Consider the following 16,833-nt stretch of genomic DNA (forward strand, 5'->3'; position numbering starts at 1 on the left):
TACATGATAATATAACAATGGACGATAATATAACAATGGACGATAATATAACAATAGACGATAATATAACAATGGACGATAATATAACAATAGACGATAATATAACAATGGACGATAATATAACAATAGACGATAATATCACAATAGACGACAATATAAAAACAGACGATAATATAACAATGGACGATAATATAACAATACATGCTAATATAACAATACATGCTAATATAACAATGGACGATAATATAACAATATACGATAATATATCAATAGACGATAATATAACAATAGACGTTAATATATCAAAAGACGATAATATGACAATGGACAATAATATGACAATGGACGATAATATAACAATGGACGATAATATAACATTAGACGATAATATAACAATGGACAATAATATAACAATAGACGATAACATAACAATAGACGATAATATAACAATAGACGATAATATAACATTAGATGATAATAACATTAGATGATAATATAACATTAGATGATAATATATCAATAGACGATAATATATCATTAGATGATAATATATCAATAGACGATAATATATCAATACATGCTAATATAACAATGGACGATAATATAACAATGGACGATAATATAACATTAGATGATAATATAACAATAGATGATAAATGACCAATATACGATAATATAACAATACACGTAGTATAATAATTTGTAGTGGGGTTTTAATAACTTGATTGATAAGAATTTGGTAATGAAATAAACATTGTAACGATATGATCTCTTCATTGATGTATATATTGACGCTAACTTTGTGATATGGTACGTACGATCACTACGAGGAAGTGTGTGTAGATAGAGAATGCTTTATAGTAAAGTAAGAGTTGAGTGATCCAACCACAGAATTTGAACACACACTACACTGTATGTGGCTGTATGAACGTATCTTTCTCATCATCAAGCTGCACAGATATGTGACCGTCTAAGATGTACACAAGTGAGCACTGTTAGGGACTTAGGAATAATGTACCTACTTGGTGTCCCTGACCACCTGATGCACATCTAACACTGCGAGATCCTGATGGGGGATTGGTTGTTAACACCGTCTTTATCCGCCCTAGTACCAAGTATGTCCAAGCTTGGTCAGCTTAATCACATAAAATGTTTAATTAGTATTAGTTATAACATTCAAGTGTTTATCGACAACAGATCGATGAATTAATGGAGTTAAGATAATCATCCTACAACGAAATGAGAGACTAAACTTATTTGCAAAACATAGTTTTGAATACTTGTTAAAATTTTTGAAACAAAATATCAAGATAACATTATATTTCTACCGTTAGTCGCTAATTCAAACACCACTGCAGTGATCTGGTTCTCAAACGTCAATGCCCTTATTTTTCGATGATACATCAGTATGACGCTTCATTGTACTTAAAAATCGCCTTTGGAACAAACACTGTCATAACCTGTGAGACCAGACCTGGAGGATGGCTGTATATTCCATGTTCATATATTGTAGTGTCTGTTCCTCCTTCTGCTTCTCATGGACGGTATTGAATCAAGGTAAAGTTCATATAAACAAGCATCAATATATTGTTGTCAATTATCAAATGTTCCTTGACCTAAAGTGCCAGTGAAATTCAACTTCTTTGATAAAAATAATGGTTATCAATTTGATACCAAAATTGAATTCACTTTTATCTAAGATTATGTAATCAAGTGTGATACCATGCTACTGCGCCTATATTTCAGATATGTATCCTCGATTTGAAAAAGCTTATACCCTTTTCTTTGTTCATATGAAAAAAACTCACACACTGATAATATATTATTAGTCATACAGTATGAAATAAACAAATTATATTTACGTTTTACAGGGGATGTGTGGGATATTCCAGAAACTGAAGGCTTTACTAATACAAACCTCCAAGACGATGTGTCTGAATCTGAAATGTATGATGAAGACGGTATGTTTACAGATTGGTCCCAACATCCGGGTATGGGAGACAGTCACCAGGTACGTGTAAAGTAGTAAAATGTTTATTGTTATAGTTATTATTATGATACGTGTTTCAGGACATATTCAGTCCAACCTGTGTAGTAGTGAATTCGGGCTACCTGTATAGGTGACATAATCACACGGGTGTGTAATATAATGATGAAAGAAGTCATACATAACATTTCATAATAAGACACATCACTATAATGACGTTAGGTATCCACATCATATATTCCATAGTAAGACGCATAACTATAATGACGTAAGATATCCACATTATATATTCCATAGTAAGACACATCACTATAATGACGTTAGGTATCCATATTATATATTCCATAGTAAGACACATCACTATAATGACGTTATGTATCCACATTATATATTCCATAGTAAGACACATCACTATAATGACGTTAGGTATCCACATCATATATTCCATAGTAAGACACATCACTATAATGACGTTATGTATCCACATTATATATTCCATAGTAAGACACATCACTGTAATGTGATAGGTATCCACATCATATATTCCATAGTAAGACACATCACTATAATGACGTTAGGTATCCACATCATATATTCCATAGTAAGACACATCACTATAATGACGTTAGGTATCCACATCATATATTCCATTGTAAGACACATCACTATAATGACGTTAGGTATCCACATCATATATTCCATAGTAAGACACATCACTATAATGACGTTAGGTATCCACATCATATATTCCATAGTAAGACACATCACTATAATGACGTTACGTATCCACATCATATATTCCATTGTAAGACACATCACTATAATGACGTTACGTATCCACATCATATATTCCATAGTAAGACACATCACTATAATGACGTTACGTATCCACATCATACATACAGAAATTACCATTATCACCAGTAATCATTGTTACTTTAAAATATGTATTGATATGTTGTGAGCATCATATTGAAGGATTTTAATTTTGCCGGACATATTGTATTATTTTTCAACATTCAGTATCTATACACTTTGCCAGCGGTGTTTAAGGGCCTCAATGCCACATATATAGAACTCCTTTACTTGGCTGTTCAGAAAGTCATCCACTGCATGAATGAAGTCTTCCTCAGACTGAAAGTGGGTGCCTGAAATAGCTGTTTTCAGTTTTGGAAATAGATGAAAGTCTGATGGAGCGAGATCCGGTGAATACGGCGGATGTTCAATAAATCTAAAGCCACAATCGTGAATGACAGTCATGACAATGACAGACTTCCTGATAGAATAACACATCTTTAGTGAGCTTTCCGCGAGGCTTAAGTTTAATATTTTCTCGTTACTGCCTCAGAAGTGAAGCATACTTGTGCCGTTGATTGTTTGTCCCTTTTGGGGATAATCTATCTGCAGAATACCGTCTGTATCCCAGAAAACCGAGGCCATAACCTTCCCAGCTGATGGAACAGTCTTTGCCTTCTTTGGCGGAGGAGAGCCATGGTGCTTCCATTGTTTCGATTATTGTTTGGCCTTTAGGGTAAAATGATGGACCCGTGTTTCATCCATAGTGACAAATCTCTGAAAAAAGATGGCAGTATCTTCCTCAAAAAGGTTAAAATTGGCACGCGATAAATGTGCGCCTGATGTGCTTCTGATCAACTGTCAGAAGTCTTGGTACCCATCGAGCTGAAAGCTTTCTCATTGCAAGATCCTCGGTCAGAATGGAATGTACTCTTTAATGTGAAATGCCAACTGTACTGGCTATAGTCATAACAATATCATGAACTTTATTGGTCATTTCTTTGGTTGCAACATTGACAGGCCTTCAAGAACGGGGGTCATCCTCAAAGCTCTGTTGGCCGCACTTACATTCCGTCATCCATCTTTTCACTGTAGCATATTAAGGGGCATCTTTCCTTAGTGTTATTACCATATCATTTTGGGTATCCTTTTTATGCAAATGTTGGATCACTGCTCTTTTATCGATTTTGTCCATTTTGGAAACGCCACTTGTCTTGTTTAATTTAGAGTGCTACCTCGTCGATATAAACTAACCAAATGAGACCAGTCCTTGGGTACACGACCCTATATAGTCAGAGACTTAAGTACCTCCTTCAATACGAGGCTCCCAACATATCAATCATGTCTCGTAAATACTTATTTGAATTAGCGATAGGACAAATGACTTTTATTCGCTCAGGGGTTCCTATAATACCTTTGTAAATGAAAATCAGTAGTAATGTTTTTGTGAATGAAATTGTAATACAATGTAGTATATTTGTGAATGAAGTATAACGTAGTTTTACCTGTGAAAGTACATCAGTGGTAGTGGTTGTTTGTGAATGAATATTTTATTTTAAGTTGTATGTTAGAACAAACCCTACAATGTAGAAGTAGTATTGATAAATGAAAACACCAGCTATATGTAATAGAGTTTATTTTTGTTTTTGATGAACGTTAAAAGAAATAACTGTTTAAGTACCTCCTCTGTGAATGAAAATAACATGTACACATGTATGTATGTATGTATGTGCTGGAGCTGTGTTTGAATGATATAAGGAATATAGTAATTAGTTTGCCTTTTTGATATTAATAACAGACGAGCACCGATGATTCCTGGGAGTTCCTCCGAGAGGAGGAGTCAACACGTAAAGATGTTGTAGATTATGTTAATGCTGATAACGGAGAAGCTGTACTACAAGTTGGGCAAGACCTGCGTAAGTAAAATCATACAAAGGTTATGGAGTGCACTACATGCTACCAGTGACGAAAACGTCATCATGAATGGATACACCAGGTGTATTACGTAAAACAACGTAATTATCATGTAGTTCTATATATAATTATGGATCTTACCTTTATGCATTTGATGTAATTGTTGATCTGAACGTATACCTGTGAAGTCATATCCTGGTGAAAATAAATATTTGGAATCAAAACCTGGGTTGAACCTAATTAATGTTACTTATTAATACATACAGAAAGTGTTATAAGTGTTGATACAGAGACAATAACGAGAATTATATAAATGGTTTAATAGATTAACGAAATGCGAACAAAAACCTATAAAGCATGCGAATGTTTGAGGTAAAGGGGTGTAATAGATATCTTTGTGTTTACTAGATGTGTATGGGAGATGTATATTTTGACTTGAATGTTTTCAATGGCACGCGGTTAACATATCCGACATTTAACCCAACAACTAAACCTAAGAAATGGTAAAGAACCTGTAGAAAGGTATGGTTGTATGGTAATTCGATGTGTGCTATGCTTATAAGTCAATCTATGAAGAAACTCGAGTGATATTTGAATAATTTTCCCGATTTGTCTTGAACGACGTATTATGTTTTGCCAGTTCAAGCAATGCTTCTCGGCCCCCCTAATCGATTAAGAAATACATTTGATCTATAAGATTAGGAAATAGTTTATGTTAACAAAAGAATGTTTAATCATGGACTATACTTATCTAGGTATGCCAGAGGACAGCTACAAACGTTTGGAGGCTAATGTCGAGGTTCTGGCAGTCGTGGATTACTGTCTTTACCGGAAGTATCTCCGACAATATCGCAACAATAAGAGGAAAGCACACATGCAGATCGAACGATACTACCGGATTCTCTTCTCAATGGTATAATCCGTGTCTCAAGTTATCCTGTAAAAACAAGATAATGCCAACATAAAGATAAAACTTGGACCGCAAAATTAGTGAAATCAAGGAAAACATAAATAAGTGAAATATTAGCATATAGAACCGGTAGATCCGGAGGGGTAACGTCTCCTGTTTTGTCCATTAAAAAAAAAAAAAAAAAAACAGAAATGGAATGGTTCTTATCAACACCATGATAGTGACTTTCCATTCATTAAGATGAAGGGAATGTACCAAACCTGCAAATGAGAAGTAGACATGATCTCTATTTCGATTCTATTCCAGGTTGACCAGCGCTTCTCAACTATCCAGTCGCCATCGTTGGCCATCCGTGTTAGCTTGGTTGGAATTGTCATTCCAAAGGTAAGAATGGGGTTAAGAAATGTAGAACAGATATTAGGTTCATTTTACAATATAACAGCTATGAATACTTTTCTGAAACGACATAAACATGAATACTGTCACAATCATTATGAAAATTTGCACCAATTTTTCAGAATTTCCAAAATTCCGCTCATATTGTGGTTAGTGCAGTTTCTATTCTTAAATGTGTTCACTCAAATTCATAAAGTTTTTGTCAGGATGAGAAATCGGAAAACTAAGATTTACAAGTAAATAGAAAATGTTCTCATTTCCGCACGGTATACTTTGGTTTTGTTGTTGTTGTTGTTTACTGTGATTTATACCATACTTATTAATACCTGTTATTGTGATCAGAATCGGGCAGAAGCTAGCTGGCTGGAAAATTCCGTTACCTGGCCCCGGACTGTTCGCCAAGGTGTGGTTAATGTGGATACAGCTCTTCAAAAGTTCCAGATGTGGCTTCGGAGAAAATATCCTGATCTTCCTACTTACGACCACGCGGTAGCTTTTACAGGGTAAGGTCTTGATGCTTAGAGACAAATTGTTGGTTGTATTTACCATGCTCATCATGAACCCACATTCGTCAGTAAGTCTAGAATTAAAAGTTTCGTATGTGTTGCTGTGGTGATAAAGTACATCTTATTTTTTTATTTCAGACACCGGTTATATAAAGGACAAAGAAAAGTTGACGGTAAGGTGTAAAATGGAATTGAAGTAGTAATGTAACACTTTTAAACATACGTAAATTACACAGCAAAGGAATTGTCCAATTTAAACAAGTTTACACGTATAAACAACAGGTGATTTCCTCTAGTTAAAGAAATATCAATAGAACAACAGATATGTGTTATTGACGAGTAAATGTACCACGTGGTTTAGGTATGGCGTATATCGGGACGATATGTCGAACCCTGGAAGGGAAATCGTCTTCTGTTGTATACGACAATGGAGATTTCCTTGCTGCTGGAATCACCACTCATGAACTTGGACACAGGTATGGACAACCACTCTTTTTATAAACGTATCTTTTAACATCGCATACTCCATGAAAATATCTGTAGATATATTATCTATATTTATAATTCAATTCAATTTCTTTATGACCAAACTTCGGCCACGTTTGGCGATAAAAGATACTGGTACAAATTAACATCGTAGGAGTAGAGTAGCCAAAATAACAGGCATTAACATTGAGATCATATTTTAACAAGTACATTATGCTAAAATTAACAATATTAATTCTAATGACAAATTTGCGACAAGACCTGAATCGTATCATATTCAAGACGTAACACGTAATAAAAGATAGTGTAGAGGTCGGCTAACTTCTTATAGTTGATATATATATATAGCCTAGGTGCCACACACGACGGAGACAGTGTAAACCAAGACTGTTCGGCTGATAGAGACAACATAATGTCCCCCAGACAGAGCGCCAAGAGTAAGGCAGCATCCTCGATGTTCTACTTTTCGGACTGCAGCATCAAACAGATGATATATCACCTCCAGTGAGTATGTCTTACTATTTCTATTATCTGTATATAAACGATGTATAGATGACGCTAACTCTTCCGGAACGCATGCTTTCATTATTCATGAAGTTCCCAAGTGTCCATGTAAATGCATATTTTGTCCTCATTTTATAGATATCAAATTGGACGTATTAGTCGACATGTCGTCCCTTAGCCTCATTAAAAACACGCCAGGAAATAAAGCCCAGGATGCTGGATTGCCCGTGGCTACTAATTATTGTCATGTTATTTCTTATCGACAAAATCAGGATTTATTTTACATTTCCATTATAAAGCACTAATCTGTCGTTTACACGTCGTTTTACTATTCAGGAATCGGAGACATTGTTTAACTGGAGGAACTAAGGATCCATATAACCAGACAGGCAATAACTCCCCAGGTTCCATATATGGTCTGACGAAACAGTGTCAGATGGTGTTTGGTTCCCAGTCTGACTTCTGCCAGGTGAGGTTTATAGTATACGTAGTGGCCACTTTTCATGTCCTTCTGTCGTATTACAGATGATATTTATAATCGTCACTTTCAGATGCATTTATATTATTTATTACCAAAAAGTGTTCCAATAAAACGTTTGATGATTTTCTTCAGCGTACCGGTCGCTATGACAACATATGTGAACAGCTCTGGTGCACCAATCCCGGTAATGCCCGAATCTGCCAAACTAAGTCACGACTTGTAGCACTTCCGGGCACGATTTGCTCTCATCAGAAGGTAAGTTGAATATTTGTTATTACACAATGTAACAGTTACTGTTGATTTCTTTTTTACACAACAATTAAAGATTGAAAACGGTATGTTTTTCACTCTTAGTTGTTCTCGAGTTTCACAAATAATCTACAACTATTGTGTAAGCGTAAATAACGGCATTAGAAGATCTTTCCGTCGGGCTCTCGTCACTAATAGATTGCTTTCAAAGTACCTGCTATTATGAGTATCTACTTGATTTTTTTCCAGATATGTCACCTTGGTAACTGTTTGGATTCATCCACAATACAGAGCCAAAACAGAGAGTTTAGTCTCGTTAGACCTACCACAACATCAGGTATGCAACAGTAACGTTCATCATAAAACAAGAGATCCCAGAGGGATCTTGGCGCCCACCATTGAATGATCTTTATAGGTTCCATGTCAGATTGATTTTTTCTCTACTTTTCCCTTCCTCTAAGTCTTACTAATCTGTGTAAATTCAGAAACAGCCCTCTAGTACATTTCAAACAAGGGGAACCTATATGTAAAATTTAAGATTTAGCGATAATGGCTGTCTGTCGGCCATGTTGTTTTCAGATTGGTCTCAAAATGCAATATGCATAACTAGGCACAGAGGGCAACCTACATATGAAATTTTACAAATATCCCTTCATTATTTTCTGACAAATAGCGATAACCAACTTCAATTGTCAAAATCCAAGATGGCTGCCTGTCGGCCATGTTGTTTTCCTATTGGTCCCAAGATGCAATATGCAGAACTACAGACCAAGGGGAACTTACAAAAAAGTTTGAGAAAGACCCCTTCAGTACTTTCTGAAAAATAGCGATAACAAAATTCTATTGTCAAAATCCAAGATGGCTGCCTGTCGGCCATGTTGTTTTCTGATTGGTCTCAAAATGCAATATGCATAACTAGGCACCGAGGGCAACATACATATGAAATTTGAGAAAGATCCCTTCAGCACTTTCTTAGAAATAGCGATAACAAACTTTAATTGTCAAAATCCAAGATGGCTGCCTGTCGGCCATGTTGTTTTCCGATTAGTCTCAAAATGCATTATGCATCACTAAGCACCGAGTGGAACCTACATATGAAATTTGAGAAAGATCCCTTCATTATTTGCGGAGAAATAGCGATAACAAACTTCTATTGTCAAAATCCAAGATGGCTGCCTGTCGGCCATGTTGTTTTCCGATTGGTCTCAAAATGCAATATGCATAAGTAAGCACCAAGGGGAACCTATATATAAAATTTGAGAAAGATCCCTTCAGTGCTTTCTGAGAAATAGCGATAACAAATTTCAATTGTCAAAATTCAAGATGGCTGCCTACCGGCCATGTTGTTTTCCGATTAGTCTCAAAATGCATTATGCATAACTAGGCACCGAGGGCAACCTACATATGAAATTTGAGAAAGATCCCTTCAGCACTTTCTTAGAAATAGCGATAACAAACTTCAATTGTCAAAATCCAAGATGGCTGCCTGTCGGCCATGTTGTTTTCCGATTAGTCTCAAAATGCATTATGCATCACTAGGCACCGAGGGCAACCTACATATGACATTTGAGAAAGATCCCTTCATTATTTGCTGAGAAATAGCGATAACAAACTTCAATTGTCAAAATCCAAGATGGCTGCCTGTCGGCCATGTTGTTTTCCGATTGGTCTCAAAATGCAATATGCATAAGTAAGCACCAAGGGGAACCTATATATAAAATTTGAGAAAGATCCCTTCAGTGCTTTCTGAGAAATAGCGATAACAAACTTCAATTGTCAAAATTCAAGATGGCTGCCTGTCGGCCATGTTGTTTTCCGATTAGTCTCAAAATGCATTATGCATAACTAGGCACCGAGGGGAACCTACATATGAAATTTCAGAAAGATCCCTTCATCCTTTTCTGAGAAATAGCGATAACAAACTTCAATTGTCAAAATCCAAGATGGCTGCCTGTCGGCCATGGTGTTTTCCGATTGGTCTCAAAATGCAATATGCATAACTAGGCACCAGGAGGAACATACATATGAAATTTGAGAAAGATCCCTTCAGTGCTTTCTGAGAAATAGCGATAACAAACTTCAATTGTCAAAATCCAAGATGGCTGCCTGTCGGCCATGTTGTTTTCCGATTGGTCTCAAAATGCAATATGCATAACTAGGCGCCGAGGGGAACCTACATATGAAATTTTACAAATATCCCTTCATTATTTTCTGAGAAATAGCGATAACAAACTTCAATTGTCAAAATCCAAGATGGCTGCCTGTCGGCCATGTTGTTTTCCGATAGGTCTCAAAATGCAATATGCATAACTAGGCACCAAGGGGAACCTATATATGAAATTTGAGAAAGATCCCTTCAGTGCTTTCTGAGAAATAGCGATAACAAATTTCAATTGTCAAAATTCAAGATGGCTGCCCACCGGCCATGTTGTTTTCCGATTAGTCTCAAAATGCAATATGCATAAGTAAGCACCAAGGGGAACCTATATATAAAATTTGAGAAAGATCCCTTCAGTGCTTTCTGAGAAATAGCGATAACAAATTTCAATTGTCAAAATTCAAGATGGCTGCCTACCGGCCATGTTGTTTTCCGATTAGTCTCAAAATGCATTATGCATAACTAGGCACCGAGGGCAACCTACATATGAAATTTGAGAAAGATCCCTTCAGCACTTTCTTAGAAATAGCGATAACAAACTTCAATTGTCAAAATCCAAGATGGCTGCCTGTCGGCCATGTTGTTTTCCGATTAGTCTCAAAATGCATTATGCATCACTAGGCACCGAGGGCAACCTACATATGACATTTGAGAAAGATCCCTTCATTATTTGCTGAGAAATAGCGATAACAAACTTCAATTGTCAAAATCCAAGATGGCTGCCTGTCGGCCATGTTGTTTTCCGATTGGTCTCAAAATGCAATATGCATAAGTAAGCACCAAGGGGAACCTATATATAAAATTTGAGAAAGATCCCTTCAGTGCTTTCTGAGAAATAGCGATAACAAACTTCAATTGTCAAAATTCAAGATGGCTGCCTGTCGGCCATGTTGTTTTCCGATTAGTCTCAAAATGCATTATGCATAACTAGGCACCGAGGGGAACCTACATATGAAATTTCAGAAAGATCCCTTCATCCTTTTCTGAGAAATAGCGATAACAAACTTCAATTGTCAAAATCCAAGATGGCTGCCTGTCGGCCATGGTGTTTTCCGATTGGTCTCAAAATGCAATATGCATAACTAGGCACCAGGAGGAACAGACATATGAAATTTGAGAAAGATCCCTTCAGTGCTTTCTGAGAAATAGCGATAACAAACTTCAATTGTCAAAATCCAAGATGGCTGCCTGTCGGCCATGTTGTTTTCCGATTGGTCTCAAAATGCAATATGCATAACTAGGCGCCGAGGGGAACCTACATATGAAATTTTACAAATATCCCTTCATTATTTTCTGAGAAATAGCGATAACAAACTTCAATTGTCAAAATCCAAGATGGCTGCCTGTCGGCCATGTTGTTTTCCGATAGGTCTCAAAATGCAATATGCATAACTAGGCACCAAGGGGAACCTATATATGAAATTTGAGAAAGATCCCTTCAGCACTTTCTGAGAAATAGCGATAACAAGAATTGTTTACGGACGGAGGGACGGACGGACGACGGACCACGGACCACGGACCACGGACGCAGGGCGATTTGAATAGCCCACCATCTGATGATGGTGGGCTAAAAAAGAAAAGAAAAAAAAAGAAAGTAATTTAACCTTCGGCAGGAAATATATGTTTTTAAAAATTATTTTCTTTGACTTTCCAGAATGCCCTACAGGGGATAGGGATCCAGCATATTGCACATCGGTAGCCATGAAGTATGGACGTGAAGTTATATGTGATCATAACATTATTGGAGCCTACTGTTGTCGGACATGCTCGATGATAATGTAAAACGATTGATAACATTATTGGAGCCTACTGTTGCCGGACATGCTCGATGATACTGTAACACGATTGATCATAACATTATTGGAGCCTACTGTTGCCGGACATGCTCGATGATATTGTAAAACGATTGACCATAACATTATTGGAGCCTACTGTTGCCGGACATGCTCGATGATAATGTAACACGATTGATCATAACATTATTGGAGCCTACTGTTGCCGGACATGCTCGATGATACTGTAACACGATTGATCATAACATTATTGGAGCCTACTGTTGCCGGACATGCTCGATGATATTGTAAAACGATTGACCATAACATTATTGGAGCCTACTGTTGCCGGACATGCTCGATGATAATGTAACACGATTGATCATAACATTATTGGAGCCTACTGTTGCCGGACATGCTCGATGATATTGTAACACGATTGATCATAACATTATTGGAGCCTACTGTTGCCGGACATGCTCGATGATATTGTAAAACGATTGACCATAACATTATTGGAGCCTACTGTTGCCGGACATGCTCGATGATATTATTAAACGATTGATAACATTATTGGAGCCTACTGTTGTCGGACATGCTCGATGATAATGTAACACGATTGATCATAACATTATTGGAGCCTACTGTTGTCGGACATGCTCGATGATACTGTAAAACGATTGATGATAACATTATTGGAGCCTACTGTTGTCGGACATGCTCGATGATATTGTAAAACGATTGATAACATTATTGGAGCCTACTGTTGCCGGACATGCTCGATGATAATGTAACACAATTGATCATAACATTATTGGAGCCTACTGTTGCTGGACATGCTCGATGATAATGTAACACAATTGATCATAACATTATTGGAGCCTACTGTTGCCGGACATGCTCGATGATAATGTAACACAATTGATCATAACATTATTGGAGCCTACTGTTGCTGGACATGCTCGATGATAATGTAACACAATTGATCATAACATTATTGGAGCCTACTGTTGTCGGACATGCTCGATGATAATGTAAAACGATTGATAACATTATTGGAGCCTACTGTTGCTGGACATGCTCGATGATAATGTAACACGATTGATCATAACATTATTGGAGCCTACTGTTGCTGGACATGCTCGATGATAATGTAACACGATTGATCATAACATTATTGGAGCCTACTGTTGTCGGACATGCTCGATGATATTGTAAAACGATTGATAACATTATTGGAGCCTACTGTTGCCGGACATGCTCGATGATACTGTAACACAATTGATCATAACATTATTGGAGCCTACTGTTGCTGGACATGCTCGATGATAATGTAACACAATTGATCATAACATTATTGGAGCCTACTGTTGTCGGACATGCTCGATGATAATGTAAAACGATTGATAACATTATTGGAGCCTACTGTTGCTGGACATGCTCGATGATAATGTAACACGATTGATAACATTATTGGAGCCTACTGTTGCTGGACATGCTCGATGATAATGTAACACAATTGATCATAACATTATTGGAGCCTACTGTTGCCGGACATGCTCGATGATAATGTAACACAATTGATCATAACATTATTGGAGCCTACTGTTGCTGGACATGCTCGATGATAATGTAACACAATTGATCATAACATTATTGGAGCCTACTGTTGTCGGACATGCTCGATGATAATGTAAAACGATTGATAACATTATTGGAGCCTACTGTTGCTGGACATGCTCGATGATATTGTAACACGATTGACCTTAACATTATTGGAGCCTACTGTTGCCGGACATGCTCGATGATATTGGAAAACGATTGATGTATCAGCTATCGTGTAGAACACATGCTATTGGGATGTCAGTATGTGGGTAAAAGAATGAAGAAATTAGAGTGCATCAACCACGACCTTGGAACTATGGCCTTACCAGTTCAGTGTATAATACACAATGTGTGTATTCTTACCTGTCCACTCCAACAACACTGGGAGTATCTCCCGGGCAGGAATGATTGAAGGATTAAAATGGCGGTAAAAGTGATGAACTCGTCACATATCATATCATCCAGTTTAAGAAATTTGAACAGGAGTTTGCTTTGGTACTTCACCTTACACTTCGGATCTACCTATATGTTGTTTAGCTGAGACATTTAAAGTGTATTGTTTGACTTTAGATGGTTCTCTTAGGACAGAATTTAGGCTTTAACAGGTATAATTTGTGTCTGTTCTAATCATTAATTTCCAATGATTGTTTGATTAGCATCTACATTAATATTTCAGGGAGTCTTACTTTCACACAAACTTATAAATGGCATACCTAATGTAAAAACGATGTCTGCCATTGAATTCTGCCATTAACAGTTTGGGAATAAATCTATTCTTTTGAGATACTTTTGTATTTCTCTTATGCACGGTAGCCATACTACTCGTACAAATCACGATCGAGTAAAATATCTACCGAATGAGAGGACTCCGGGCGACTAAGCCTCTACGAGTTATCGCCCTTGAGTCAATACTGTTACACTGCTGGATACATCTACCCAATGAGAGGACTGGTTCACCAAACAGGGATCGACAAAACCAGGGATTTCATTCAAATAGTACCATAAAGGGACAATTTTTTTTCAGTCACCATGGATAAGATTCATTTTTCGTGTTCTCCCTTGAATTACATTTTACATGAATATATGCTCTGTCTACTTAATTAAAATGAGTAATTATGCATACATTATTGGAGGATTTAAAATGACAGTTGACAATCTGTAGTGAAAGGAAAAATTCTGTAATTTTTTTTAAATACTTTAATGTAACTCATTCAAACACCAAATCATTTTCAGACAAATAACAAGAGATCCCAGAGGGATCTTGGCGCCCACCATTGAATGATCTTTATAGGTTCCATGTCAGATTGATCTTTTCTCTTTTTTCCCTTCCTCTTATTAATCTGTATAAATTGAGAAACATCCCTCCAGTGCTTTTTAAACAAGGGAAACTTATATATGAAATTTGAGATTTAAGAAATAATTAACGATGATTCGTGTATTATTGCAGGATATACAACGAGGACGAGGATATTTTGCAATTAAATTAATAACGAAGGCCGCAGGCCTGAGTTATTAATTAAAATTGCAAAATATCCGAGTCCGAGTTGTATATCCTGCAACAATACACGAGTCAAAGTTGATTATTTCTATTCTACCATGTACTGTTTAGTTCTGAGATCGACCTCTTTCTAATAGAAAAACAGCAAAGAAACCCCGAGAAAACCTTGTAATTTATTTCTTGAGTATTGCATTATTTGTTGATGAAATATACAGGCAATACAGTACTACGATCAAAAGCATCTATCATATGGCATTGATTTTGAAAATAAAAAAAAAGAAAAAAAAAGGGGGCCTCCGTAGGATTCGAACTCGTGTCGTGATAAAAATCTATTGGAAGACTAACCCATTAGCCCACTCGGCTATAGTGACCTTTCAGGAAACGGGTGAATTTTAGATATATAAAATTGTAACAGCCGTGACTCACGAGCGTGTATTATTGGAAAATAATACATGGTTTTAAACCAATCAAAACTGGCGTTGCATAGCAAACATGGTAGAATTAGTAATAATGGTTGTCTTTCGACAATGTTTTCAGATTGGTCCAAAAATGCAATATGACGGACAAAGGAGAACCTACATATGAAAATTGAGAAAGATCCCTTAAGTCATTTCTGAGAAATATCGATAACAAACTTCAAATGTCAAAATCCAAGATGGCTGCCTGTTGGCCATGTTGTTTTCCGATCAGTCCCAAAATGCGATATGATTAACTAGGCACCAAGGGGAACCTACATATGAAATTTGAGAAAGATCCCTTCAGTACTTTCTCAAAAATAGCGATAACAAACTTCAATTGTCAAAATCCAAGATGGCTGCCTGTCGGCCATGTTGTTTTCCGATCGGTCCCAAAATGCAATATGCATAACTAGGCACCAAGGGGAACCTACATAAGAAATTTGAGAAAGATCCCTTCAGTACTTTCTCAGAAATAGCGATAACAAACTTAAATGTTCAAAATACAAGTTGGCTGCCTGTCGGCCATGTTGTTTTCTGATCAGTCCCAAAATGCAATATGCATAACTAGACACCGAGGGGAACCTACATATAAAATTTGAGAAAGATCCCTTCAGTACTTTCTCAGAAAGAGCGATAACAAACTTCAATTGTCAAAATCCAAGATGGCTGCCTGTCGGCCATGTTGTTTTCCGATTGGTCCTAAAATGCAATATGCATAACTAGGTACCAAGGGGAACCTACATATGAAATTTGAGAAAGATCCCTTTAGTATTTTCTCAGAAATAGCGATAACAAACTTCAATGGTCAAAATCCAAGATGGCTGCCTGTCGGCCATGTTGTTTTTCGATTGGTCACAAAATGCAATATGCATAACTAGGCACCAAGGGGAACCTACATATGAAATTTGAGAAAGATCCCTTCAGTACTTTCTCAGCAATAGCGATAACAAACTTCAATTGTCAAATCCAAGATGGCTGCCTGTCGGCCATGTTGTTTTCTGATCGGTCCTAAAATGCAATATGCATAACTAGGCACCAAGGGGAACCTACATATGAAATTTGAGAAAGATACCTTCAGTACTTTCTCAGAAATAGCGATAACAAGAATTGTTTA

General features: G+C 36.8%; 1 protein-coding gene across 1 annotated transcript; it reads left to right on the forward strand.

Moving 5' to 3' along the window:
- The first annotated feature begins 1,297 nt into the window (after window positions 1–1,297).
- On the forward strand, window positions 1,298–14,545 carry LOC117320819 (metalloprotease mig-17-like). Its single transcript, XM_033875304.1, has 13 exons — window positions 1,298–1,557; window positions 1,872–2,011; window positions 4,581–4,698; window positions 5,452–5,609; window positions 5,913–5,990; window positions 6,345–6,505; window positions 6,647–6,681; window positions 6,870–6,984; window positions 7,343–7,498; window positions 7,835–7,967; window positions 8,112–8,234; window positions 8,478–8,565; window positions 12,041–14,545. Exons 1-13 carry the CDS (start codon window positions 1,482–1,484, stop codon window positions 12,166–12,168), a joined length of 1,509 nt encoding a protein of 502 aa, XP_033731195.1. The 5' UTR covers window positions 1,298–1,481; the 3' UTR covers window positions 12,169–14,545.
- Window positions 14,546–16,833: the final 2,288 nt, after the last annotated feature.

The sequence above is a fragment of the Pecten maximus genome, unplaced genomic scaffold (assembly GCF_902652985.1).
Source record: "Pecten maximus unplaced genomic scaffold, xPecMax1.1, whole genome shotgun sequence".
Classification (NCBI taxonomy): domain Eukaryota; kingdom Metazoa; phylum Mollusca; class Bivalvia; order Pectinida; family Pectinidae; genus Pecten; species Pecten maximus.